Here is a 13,927-nt window from a genome sequence, read left to right on the forward strand (position 1 = left end):
CTTATTACAGTCTATATAACTACTTAAAAAAGATAGCTGCAATTAATGTGTGTATTCAAAATCTGTACACTAAAGGTGGCATAAATGTATGTATGTATATTCACAGATACGGGGGGAGGCCTCGTGGGTCCTGCACGGATCGATTAGTATGGTGTATAGTTTGCAAATCAAAATATGATGGGCTTATAGTATGTATATGGTTAGTGCAACAAAGCTACAATGGCTGTGTGTGTAGATATATTGTAGAATGTGTTGCATTAAAAATGATTCACTTACCTGAAATTATTAGCTGCCTATGTTGGAATGTCATTAAATATGTTCTTACATTTGGTGCACGTTTTATTTGTGTTCGTATAGAGTGTGTCATGTTAAGTTATATACTGTAGGTGAAAAGGCAGCCAGGGAAAGGAACTCAGTCAAGAAACAGCGTCCACTCAAAAGGCGGTTTACAAAAAGTGATTGATATATTTCAATATTGCATAAGTCCAAGATGACTGAGTTTCTGTCCCTGATTGCCTTTTCACTTGTTAGTGGGTCTCCCTTTGGGGGGGGGGGGGGGGCGCTATCATGGGAGTTTGCACCCATTGTATCTTTAATAGTAGGTTATGTTTAATTGAGTGCACTATCAACCCTTCTGGCTAGAGATTTAAATTATACATACAGTGTAAATATTTCCTGTTAATGAAACCCAGTGAAATGTACTGTACAGTACGTGAATTATAAAGATATATTACTTTGTTCCCCTTACCATTGTCTTCTTATCACTAATCAATGGCAGAGTTCATCAATTACATTAATTGTTGTCTCGAGCGTGAACAAAGTGATTATGTCCACGCATGTGGATGCACGAAGGAAATGTGTGCATCTACTTGCATTTGTTATTTATACCAAGAAAAACTTGGTGGGCAATTTTGGTGCATTTATGATGCACAACATTGGTGTCCACTTGTAGTTTAATACTGCATATTATTTCTATATATGCGCCACCGACAACAATCCACCTTGAGCATTCCTTCTTTTTGTTAAAAAGACGTTGACACGCATATTGCACAACGCATAAAAATTGGTTTTATGCATTGGCGCACTAACTTGCTATTCTTCTGTGCTTCTCTTTTATTGCAAAATCAATTATAGCAGCACTTTTTATATAGCCTTCCATTTGTTTAAGTTATACATATCAATAAAATAATCAAGTTAAATCATACCAAAATAATGGATTTCCTTGTTTCCCGCTGTGTGCTGCCATGTTCAGTGTTTCACATCGCTCTGCTGACAAACTGTCACTTAACTTTCTTGTGATGCTATTTTTATCTCTACTTGTGAGAGGGACCATGTAGTAACAGGAGGGAGTGGGGGGAGTGTTTCAAAATGTGTGATTTTAATATAGATTTTAATTTCAGGATTAATTTCTTTAGCTATAATGTATCACCTGTAATACTGTATAAAGATCTGTACTGCTAGATCATTTAGTTACATTGTATTGTCCTGCCATGTACGTCTGAAGATTTTAAACATATCTGAAATTATATTGATGTCTATGATACTTGGTAATTTCCTGTGTTTTTTTATTTGTTTTGCCATATTATGTGGAATTTGTTACTTTTATATATAACTTATTTTAAGCATGGTGATGCACTGATGTCACTGACTACACTGTACTGTACTGTACATGTCCTCGTGACAATTATGTCACGTGCTACACAGCAGCCCCCTGAGTTTGGAATACATCAGGTCATACGACAACAACGACTTCCTAACTTAAAGCTGCAGTTCAGTCAATATCCTGCATGTGTGTTTTTTTTAAATAAATCAGTTCTGTAGTAAGAAAAAATACTTTTAGCATTTTCTGTTTTTAAAAAAACAACTTGTAAAGACCAATTTTCTTGTATTCTATTTTAACAGCCATTTGCTAAGGCACTGCCCCTTCATGTCCTGTCACAAGCCCTGGCACACCCCTTTGTCAGGCCTGCCTTCCCTCTAGGACATGTCAGTGCAGGAGTGCTCATGAATATTCATGAGCTTCCACTGACAGACAAGCAGAATATAAACAGATCCCTTCACTATTTATGTCACCAAATTTCGACCTATCAATACATGGAGAACGAATTGACCTGCAGCTATACAGTTCTTTAGGTAATTAGAGATTGCCCACATGAAACTATTGAAGTAAAAAAATAAATTAAAAAAAAAAAAAAAACTGAACTGCAGCTTTAATAGTATCGCCAGTTGTATCTATGTCCCCTCAAACTTGCCTCCAAATAAATTAGGGAGAGATGTCCTGTGCTGAAAAAGGAACATGAATGAGGTACAATGGAAGATATGCTAATGTCTCTATAATGTATATTTAAATGAATTACACATCCTAAAATATATCCTTCTCGCAAAGCCCTATTTCAGGCTCCGGAGGGCATTACTTCCACCTTCAGGTCATTTTGCTTCTAAGCAAGTAAATATCAGGCGGTTTGTTACTTTTTATGGAAGTGGTTTAGAACAGCGGTGCATAAACTGGGGGGGGGCGCAAGATTTTATTTTTGAGGGGGGGGACCAAGGCATTTACTCTTGCGCTCTTCCAAGACATTTAAATAAAATGCGGGGGCCGTGAGTGTCATCTGTACTCTATCTTACCATGACTCAGAAGACGCATTGCTGTGGCGACGCTGTGTCATTTGACACCGCGGGGGTCACATGGTGTGACATCACATGACCCCGTGGCATCATTTGTCCAACATGAAATCTGCTACTGAAGAAAGAATATCAAAATACAAAGATAGTACATCGCAAAAATAGAGATTTTGTTTGCCTTAGCAACACTTCCCTTAACTGTCACTCATGAGTGGTTACTTAGCAACACACCCCTTCCCCCCTCACTTCTCCTTCGTGCCATTTTAGGTTGTAAAATGTGTGGCCCTTAGCATACATGTTACCCTTGAAGAAGGTTCCTCTGGGGACCAAAACATCAGGCTAATATCTGTATGTTGGACATAATTTCTCATCATTTTTTTTGCTACTTCCGTGCTGTGCTGGTATTTAGATCACTCTTGTGTTCTATACTGACTAACTGGGCACCACATCTACCTCTGCTGAAGCACCTCACTGTGTGTGCGGCCATTTTTACTCAACACACACACGACTTCTCAATCTTAGCATCAATAAGTAAGTGACATTTTTTTATTTGTGAAATCTGCACCCAATATCTTTCAACAAAAATCATTTTTGTTGCTATATAATCCATAAAAATTATAACTTTAATGCCACTCTATCAAATCTACCAATACAATATTTTGGTTCAGACAATATTACTGACAATGTGTTCAACAACTGACAGTTTATTTAGATCACATCACATCTAAATTATGTCTGATTGAAACAGACACAGATATATCTGCAGTAAAACCACATTGTTTATATAGACCTTCTCTACTGTATTGTCTCACTCTTTCTAATACATTTTTTTTATTACTTCTATGTGTTTATGTGGAACTCATTATGTAGATGTCAACAAGTCTTTTTCCTGGTTCAAAGTCTGTCACCGGGGAAACTGGCTGTAGACAATGTAATGATTAGTTCTTAATTATGGTTACCTTAAGTAAAATAAAGATCTGGTGCTTAAATAACTGATTTTCTATTTACAGATTTGGATTACTAGGAAAAGCATATAATGCTGAACTTAAATGAACTACCATGAGATATAATAACAAAAACTAGCTACATTTTTTTTAATCATAATAGTGAAAATATTTGATTACCATGTTTGAATCCTTAAATTATGTCTTTTTGCAAGAAAAAAAAGCAATGCACCCATGCCTTTTGCCCTGTGTAATTACATTGGATTTTTTGGGGGTCCTAAGAAATAATAGTTGTGTGACCCGTGCACTCATCATCACACCCATTATTTTCACAAGCACCATCATTTATTTTGCCCTTGCCCATACTGTATATAAACTAACGTTTCTGAAGCTTTTGTTTTGTAAATGGCTAATGATGAGTTATTCTCATTATCCAACACTGGTAGCTCCCCTTATTATACTAATTAAGAAGCCTACCAAAGGCTTGAAACTCAAACGTGAGATGTAAGAGTTCTTGGACACCAATACCGTTTTAGCGGAATGCTAGTGACCACATGGGTCCAATGAAAATATTCCATTTTTATATGCCCTAGTACCACCTTGGCCTGCTTCACCCCATTTAGTTTTTGGTTACAAGAACTTTAGTCATCTTAATCCTTTCAATGGTGCTTAGGTCTTCATTGTTACTCAGTGTATTTCAGACTGCAGATATCACTAATAGGGTTTACACTGGAAACACCATTACTTTATTGTATCTCCTCAATGTAGCACTGTATGGTTAATTCAAATATATTTAACACTAGGAATGAAGATACTTGCAACAATTATATGCTACTTTCTGCAAACAACTGTACAGTATATTTATGAATACGACAGTGTTGGCAGTTGATGTTGGTTTCCTTGGATAGGTACTGCAATCCATCTTGGCTCAGAGCCAGCTTTTTTGCAAGAACAGGGTCTGGGGCAGGCTAAATAAAATGCTTGGCAAAGATCAATTGCTTGGTAAATATTACCCTTAAATATAATTCAAAGCGCTATCTACTCATTTGTCATGCTCTGTATCTTTTACACTCTTCCTGCTACCTGGTCATGTTATACATCTATGGATAGTTCTATGTAAACATAATCCAGGAAAATTGTCAGACTTCTGAATCACCAAAAAACTCGGACCTCATAATTTTAATAAACCTGTATTTTTGCTACAACCTTTTTGTCAACCGGTCATGTATGGTTTAGAACCCGAGATTTCAAACAACCCATTTTATACCTGCATCTCTATGCTGAAAATGGTTGAATGAAGTTATTTAAAACATCTCTGTCTCTAGTTCCAGAGCTCTTGTGCTGGGATTCACGAAGGTCAATGTGGGTTATCTCACCCAGATCTGGCATTAAGGAGCCTGTGCACTGAAGCAGCGGTGCGCAATTTGATGGACACACTCCCAGGGGGCGGGAGATTTTTTTTGGGGGGGGGCACGGGCCGTTGCAGGGGCCCTGCGCTCTTCCCAGAGGCATTCAAATTAAATGACAGGGGATCGCGTGAGGCCTCTGCAATGCTATTACTTACCTTGACTCTGCCGGCGTCTCTCTTGCCCATGGCAATGTGGCGTCAAATGATGCCGTGGGGTCATGTGTCGTCACATGATGCCGCATCAAGGTAAGGGAGGGTGCGTGAGCACCAGCGGAGGGAAGGCAGGTGGGCGCAGCTGCAAAAGTTTGCGCTCCCCTGCACTAAAGTCTGATTTGTTTTTAAATCGCCATTTTTGACAGCGTTGCTATCATGGTTTGCAGAAAGCCCAGAATACCTGTTGGCCGTTGCTGTTTGGGATCGTGCTTGAGGAGACCACAGGAATCAGATGGTGAAGACATCTAAAAAAGCAAGGAAAAAAATTGAATGTATGTTATTTTTATTTAAAGGTTTTTCACTGTATTTTTATTGGTATTGGATTTTTTTGTCACATACAGTAAGAAACAACGGTTGTTTTGCCAAATGGTTGCTTGTATGTGTTTTATATGTACTGTATTTTGGCAATTTTTATTACATTTTTATTTCTATGCTATGTATTTTGCGTTTTAATGTTGTATTTTGGCATTTTGGGTGGTGTTTTTTATTGTTTATTTCTGGGTTTTCTTAGATGTTTGCATTTTAATAGTGGTTTATTTTTGGTGTTTTGATTTTCAATGGTGTTTATTTGGAGATGTATTTTATTTATTGATGGTTTTGGTGTTGGAATTGTTAATTCTGGTGTTAATTTGGTATTTGATTAATTGATTTTTTTTTGTTGTGTCTACTTGTTTATTTGGCGATTGTTTGGATTGCATTGGATATTGTTGGTGACTGATTTTTTTGTAGGTTGACCATTGACTGGCATAGTGTTAAATCATGCCCATATTATATGGGCATGATGTACCCACTGTACCAATCAATGGGTGGAAGGTGGATGTAGTTGCCTGGGGCGGGTGGTTAGGTCTCCTGGGTGGGTAGTGGGGGAGGGTGGTTTAACCCCTTAATTACTATAGCGGTTATTAACCGCTAAGGTGATTAATGGGTTAGGGGCCATTAGATTGTATTTTTGTATGTATTTTTGCTGGCATTGGAGGACATGGCCCTGCAGTGTGCTGACGAGGATGCCCTTGAGGATGGCAGGGGTAAGTAGAATGGTTATTATTTACTTTATTTATTATTTACTTTTTTTTCTCTAAGTGCCGTCTCACCGCTTATTGGCAGCTTCTCACCACCTTCTTGCCAACTTATCTTGGTGAGACGACTTGGAGAGGAAATCTCAATTTTAGAGTGACAATTAGCCTCGATAAGCTAATCGAGACTACTAGAATAGCACGAGTTTGACAAGCTGGCGATAAGTGGCTTCTCGACGTGCATTTGGTGATTTTTTTTTCTTTTTCGGCAAACAAATTTGCCGAAAAGTTCTCTTATCGCCGACTTATCGAGGCTTACTGAATAGCAGTAGGCTTTTTTGGTGATAAGGTGTTTATCGCTGTTTACTGCATAGGCCCCTAAGTGTTATTGACCTAAATCATGATGGTTAAAGCAGCAATACTACTTTCCAATTTGACAATGAATATTTCTACATTCTTACCTAAAATGGCAATCGTTTGGTGGTCCTGTTATAAATCTGTCAAGATCCTGATTGTGTGCCTACCATAATGGCTGCTTAAGTCAGTGTAACTCAGCAGCTACAATGCATCATATTACTACGGTAACATGATCTATTGTTACAGTTTACATCTCAAACTGCTGGGAACATTTGCAACAAATTATCCCAAACAGGAAAGTGTTGCAAAAATCTTGCACTGCTGGGGAGGTGGGTTAAAACCGGCTATACAAATAAAAGAATGCTTTAAAACTCATTGAAAATAGCATTAAGAATTTAATAAAAAGAAAGTCACCATTACCCAATACTACAGAACAGATGTGTAAAAAATATCAAGTTTTGCTGCTTTAATGCCGGATTAGGGGTGCGGTATCCCACAAACAGTAGCATCATGAGAGATTACAGGAGAAAACAGCAACAGACTTTCCTCTCCTGTGCTCAAAACCACCACCCACTCTAGTCTTTCTGGAAATCTTACAAATTACTAAAAATCTGACAGATTCTTAATCCCTATTAAATTCTACAAACGACACAGTGTGTGTCCAATAATAATAATAATAATTATTATTATTATAAATTATTATACTAAAAGTGTGTGTGGATACACCAATGTATATACACCAATAGGGACCACAAAGTATCCACACACACTTTTAGTTGTGCTACAAACTCTCACATTTCCACACCCACCCACACCATTTATATCCACTCCCACTCCACACACACCTTTTGTAAAGCACTGTATATACTGTGGGCTCTCCATTCATTTTTATTCACACTGATACACATACACACTCTTTCATCACTTGCTTTCAGGAACCTTTTGACACCTCTAGCCATAAAACACATCCACACCGGGGGAAGGACTAGCACAGATAACATTCCAAGAGACACTGTTTATAGTATACCTTTTGCTTGCTTCATTCATTGTAACATCGCCGGAAGAAGAGATCAGTGTATCTCGAAAGCTCGCACAAATAAAAGCATTTTGTTAGCCACAGAACGGTATCATCTATTTATTTTTTGATTATATATATATATATATATATATATATATATATATATATATATATATATATATATATATATATATATATATATATATATATATACCATGACTATTAAGGTTATGGTGGGTAAAAAAAGTGACTAAAACCCTCCACAGTAAAGCATAAAGCAACTGTAAATATTCCTGTATATTCATTTGCATGTCTTAGGCAGGTCTGCAACCCTGTCTTTCACCATTATCACCCAGCAAACAGCACTTCCACTGCAGCAAGGGATTCTGGGAAATGACATGCAAATGAGCACACAGTGCCACTTTTTATCTCATGCTCACATTACATGAGCAACCCTTAGTCAATGCATGCTGCTTTAAACACAGCTTTTAAGCAAGGACTTGGGAGATGCAAAGTCAGTTAACCCAATCACAAACATGTTTCAACCTTGATGGGTATCATCAGTGTGAGGTTGGCTTGCTGACATTTGCTCAAATGAGATAAGAGTAGGTAATCACCACGACTATTAAGGTTATGGTGGGTAAAAAAAAGTGACTAAAACCCTCCACAGTAAAGCATAAAGCACAGTAAAGCATAATAGTACACCAACAGGCATTGATACACACACATTAACATATTGATTTACAGAATCTGATACACACAAAGACAATTATTTGCATACTCTAATCACAGATTCACTGATATATGCAATGATATACTGAACACTAATGTGCACACTCACATGCTCAAAAATATGCTCAGACTCTCACATGCTGACATACAGTACAGCTTTATACTGCTGACATTCAAAGTCTGTGCTTTTTTGCCTATATTGGTGCTAGGTCCCTGCATATGTACATTCACATAGATGAACTTACAGTCTTCACTCCCCCACAGTCTCTGTGTTGGCAGCAGCTGTCAGATCTTGCCGGGTTACTGAGCATCTCTGTAGAGGGAGGGAGGCAGCACAAGAATTCATACTGTATGTGAATGAAGGATGGTTTTAGACACCATTGCCAGAGGAGTCTGTTATGATTGCCAAGCTCTGCATCATAGGCCAATGTGGCAGCAAAGAGGTTAAACTACTGAGGGGACCTGAAGAGGGCAGATTTTATTGTAGATCTGGGAGGCAGTCAGCTTATGAAGGGCATGTGTGAGTGTCACCTGTCACACCTGCCTATCCTCACCCAATGAAAGAGGGATTTAAAAAAAGAATACAGTTCCATGAAGGCTGTTTCTTTCACAGAGGGGGTTATCTTCCTCTTTGCCAGACAGTAAAAGGGTTAAAAGGCTAAAATTAATTATGGTTATGGCAAAGAACATTATCTATATATTCAATATGGTGAAATGCAGATTATCACGTGGTTAACAATGCAATTACATTGATACATGCAAACAGGTAATAATTGTTAAAATAGCATTAAATTAGCAGCTTCCTCATTAATGTTGAATTGGATTAATTCACTGCTGCTGTGCATTAACTCGATGCTAAACATATCCAACAGGGGTCTTGGTATTTTATTTCACACTCACTTCTCTTAAAGGAGCAATCCAAGCAATATGCTACAGTACATGTATGTTTTTTTTTAAATAAACCAGTTCTGTAGTATTAGCCCTGTAATACAGTGGGCGCGCGCATGTGCCGCACACTTTTTGTGTGTACGGGTCCGTGCTGCTGTGAGCGACAGTCTTGGAAGGTACTGTGTGTTTGTGTCTGTGTGTGTTTCACTGGGTGTGTGTGTGTGTGTGTGTGTATGTTTTGTGTATAGATTGTGTGAGTTAATAATGTATTAAATAATATTTTTAAAATTAAAAAAAGACATGTTGTACAGTATGAATAAAAATTATTTTTATTGTGCAACATTGATAAATATATATACACACACATACATACACACACACATACATACACACACACATACACATACATACACACACACATACATACACACACACATACACATACATACACACATACGTACTTTAGAGCGGCGGTAACGGCGCGAATACATACTTTTCTGAAGCTTCCCCCCTGTTGGCCGGCTCCACGCTCACTCCGCGTGCGCACGCGGCCCTAGCATACAATGGCTGGCTAACCACAGCCAACTATAAGTACCGTGCGCGCGCACGGCGCAGCAAGCGCACCCACTATTTTACGGGTCTTAGATAATAATTACTACCTTTTTTTAATTCAACTCTTAATGCCATTTTTAATTAGTTTTAAGATACTGATCAATCTGTGATTTTTACAGCAGGCTTTAGCCCACCTCCCCAACAGTGCAAGATCTTTGCAACACTTTCCTGTTTGTGATCATTTGTTGGGAATATTCCCAGCAGTTTGAGCTGCAAACTGTAGATAAGGTTACCTTAGTGATATATGAATACACTGTAACTGCTGAGTTACACTGACTGAAAGATTGATTAAAACTGAAAGGCAGCCATTTAGTGAATCCTGGAAAGCAGGATCTTTGCTGATCGATCACATGAGAACGAATCTATTGGCAGTTTAGGTAATTCGTTTTCAATAAATGTAATTAAAGGCTGCATAATTTTTTTTAAAAGGGCGATTGAATTGCCTCTTTAACATACAGAAGAACTTTGCCTCCCCTTTTCATGACTTAACAAGCATTCCTCAACATACAGTAGCATAGCACTTTGTTTATTTTCCAAGTAACTGAACTATTATTGAGCTGATACTGTTTGTCTCAGTATACATCAGTAGTACCACTTATCCGCTTAGTGTTGGAGTTGCAAAAGAGTGAAATAATTCAGCTATGTGAGTGCTTCCATACATTTGTTGGCAAACTTTAAATAGTAGTACTTTTAATATAATGCAGTACTTAAAGTCTAATGACTTGGTGCGATTGCATTTATCATTTATTGTTATTACTATTATGAACCATTTTAATAAATACTGTAATTAAATAAAAAATACTGAAAGCCACCATTGCAGAGCCTTGTTCTTTTTTTTTTTTTTAAATGAGCATTTGCTTCTATTTTTCTGTTACATCTTTATTGGGGGAATTCCAAGTACACCACGAGGATACTTAATCACTGAAATCATTGAGGCAATAAATATGAACAACCTAATTGTGTGATAGAATTGTTGTGTAAGTATGGCATCTTTAGTATTCAGCAGCAATGCCACTAATATTATTTGCATTCCAGCAGAATCTCCTAAAAAATATCATTGAACAGGTAAAGAAACAAGGAATACTGCAAAGGGGGGGGGGGAGGGGGTTACCTAGCTCCTAGTAGCTGGGTATAGTAATGGCCTCACCGCCACCACCGGCTAACCATTCTGGCGAGGGAATACATAATGATTTATAGACATTCAAATAAAAATGGTTGGAGGAATGGATTATGGTTATTGTTCATTTGATTTAGATTAAGTGCAAGAAAGCTGTAGAAAGATCAGTGCGCCTCATTAGCAAAGATAACACAAGTGAATGCTATCTGTGAAGCTAAACTAATGGAAGGGTATGATTTGTTCAGCCTTTCCTAATGTCACGTTTCTTTGCTTTCTTCAACAAACTGAACTAAACCTGCATCCTTAAAACGAGCCTAGCATGTGTAATTGTACCTTTTGTCTTCCGGACGTCAGACTTTCTGTATCATGATATGGTACGTGGTCAATGCTTGTTTTGTACAGTAATGGGGAACAATTCACAATTTTAAGAGATTATTCTGGAGAAGAGGCACTGTTTTCAGTCTATGTACTGTAATATAATGTAATGTACAGTAGATTTAATGTAAACTGGCCCTCCCCTTTCAGTTGCTGGTGCTGACTTTGGTGACATTATTAGTGCTCTGTATGGCACGTCAGTGAGGAACCGGCTGCAATATTACTGAGCCTCAGCTCTTATGCAGGCTGCCTCCTATGGACGTCAAAGGCTGAAGTAATTCCCTGGTCTCATGGTGCGCCGCACAGCAAACAGACACACTAATATACAGCACAGCACCAGAGAGACCCGGCACTCTACTAATGCCAACCAGTCCCAGTGTTGCTCCTGGCTCCTCCTCCACCACAAAGCTCACTACTCTCCCCGCCCTGCTTGACAAGATACAGCCAATACAGTACTACCATCTCTACACAATTCTCTACCCACCTGCTGCAGCTCCAGTCTGTCTCTCACTTGCTCAGAGGGCAGTTTGCTGCAGAAGAGACCTTCTATCCTCTCTCAACACTGAGCACACACAAATGTGATCTGCTCCAGACCTCAGAACAGGCTCAGCACAAGGCGCCTATGAAATGTCCTGCTAAGCCTTGTTAAAGGTAAGGAGATGCTCGCTTTAGAAAACACATGGGGTTATTAATCAAGGGAAATTTGCAATTCTGTGACAAAAAGAAACTGCAGAAGATGTATCAAATAAAAAAAATGGAATTGTTATCAATAGGATTTTTTTTTCTTTGATACGTATAGTATGGTACAATTGTTTTGCCCTCAAATTGCACCACTTGTGCATTTATGCAAAAGACACCTTAGTCAGTATTAAACCATATTTGCACCAAGGAATGCAATTTTGTTTTTGCATGGCAACGAAAAAAGACAGAATTGGCCGAGGTACACACCGTACACTGATTAAAAACAAAATCCTAATTTGAGAAACACGAACGTTTGACAATGGTTGAGCTCTTTGAAGTCTCGCCTGCAAGGTAATGCGATGTGACCTTTCAGCACCACGGACAGGGCTCTTCAAATCAGACGCGTTGCAATTTGCAACTGGATTTGTCATTTGCCTTTCTCCTTTGATCAATCAATTACAAGCGAAATTATATGTCTGTCTGTTATCATTTACATTATGTACATATATATTTTTTTAACGGTACGTTTTCTTTCTTTCTTTTTTTTTTCCCAGGCGCTCAAACACTGGAGAGATGAATGAAAGCCTTAATGACAACGAAACTAGTTTCCCTCTTCCCTGGATTCAGGCTAGTGATGTTAACTCATCTCTGCAGCTGTCTGCTTTTTTCTCGGTGTTTACCATCAACCCATGGGATATTATGCTGTGCATCTCAGGGACCATAATCGCCTGTGAAAATGCCATTGTGGTGGCTATCATCTTTTACACTCCCACACTGAGAACCCCTATGTTTGTGCTGATCGGAAGCCTGGCTACAGCAGACCTCCTGGCAGGCTTTGGGCTAATCCTAAATTTTGTTTTTCAATACGTGATTCAGTCAGAGACCATAAGCCTTATCACCGTTGGGTTCCTGGTGGCCTCCTTCACTGCTTCTGTGAGTAGCTTGTTAGCAATCACGGTTGATCGTTACCTTTCCTTGTACAATGCACTGACTTACTCCTCAGAGAAGACCATACTTTGGATACACCTGATGCTTATTGTCACCTGGGGGGTGTCGATATGCTTGGGACTTCTTCCCGTGTTGGGCTGGAACTGTCTAGATGACAACTCATCCTGCAGCATTGTCAGGCCCCTGACCAAAAGCAACGTGGCTCTCCTATCCACCTCTTTCTTTTTCATCTTTGTTCTGATGCTTCATCTCTACATCAAAATCTGCAAAATTGTGTGCAGGCATGCTCACCAGATAGCCCTGCAGCAACACTTCCTGACAGCCTCCCACTATGTGGCCACCAAAAAAGGAGTGTCTACTCTCGCCATTATCCTGGGCACTTTTGGGGCAAGTTGGCTGCCTTTTGCCATTTACTGTGTGGTGGGAGACCATGACTATCCTTCAGTGTATACTTATGCCACACTTCTACCTGCCACTTACAACTCAATGATCAATCCTATCATTTACGCCTATAGAAATCAAGAGATACAGAGATCCATGTGGGTCCTTTTCTGTGGTTGCTTTCAATCCAAAGTGTCCTTTCGCTCCAGATCACCAAGTGATGTCTAAGAAGTGACATTCCTCCCTTAAAGCACTGCTCAAGTGACAGTCTAGTGAACTAACAGTGCCTGTTATGAACTACAGTACTAGATACATGTCGTGAAATTGTTGGAAAGAGACACTTTGAAACATTAGCACTTTATATACGTTTGTAGCTCTGGGAATGTTTCTAGATATTTGGAGCTCGTATTTCTATGACCAATGTGGATGTGGTTGTATACAGAAAATGTATATCACATTTGTGAAGTGAATACATTCCAAAATGGCTTCATTATAGCACTTTATTTCTAGCTGCTGAACTGCCAAAACAGTGTTGCAATTTTGAGGGTTGAGTGGGATAGGATGTTGTATTTTTGTTGTAATGTATTTGATAGTATATTTTGCGACAAATGCTGATGA

General features: G+C 38.7%; 1 protein-coding gene across 1 annotated transcript; it reads left to right on the plus strand.

Annotated features, from left to right (window-relative positions):
- Window positions 1-11,797: 11,797 nt before the first annotated feature.
- On the plus strand, window positions 11,798-13,927 carry GPR6 (G protein-coupled receptor 6). The gene is made up of 2 exons (XM_075594799.1): window positions 11,798-11,950; window positions 12,535-13,927. The coding sequence occupies exon 2, from the start codon at window positions 12,554-12,556 to the stop codon at window positions 13,535-13,537; it is 984 nt and encodes a 327-aa protein (XP_075450914.1). The 5' UTR covers window positions 11,798-11,950; window positions 12,535-12,553; the 3' UTR covers window positions 13,538-13,927.

The sequence above is a fragment of the Ascaphus truei genome, chromosome 4 (assembly GCF_040206685.1).
Source record: "Ascaphus truei isolate aAscTru1 chromosome 4, aAscTru1.hap1, whole genome shotgun sequence".
Taxonomy (NCBI): Eukaryota; Metazoa; Chordata; class Amphibia; order Anura; family Ascaphidae; genus Ascaphus; species Ascaphus truei.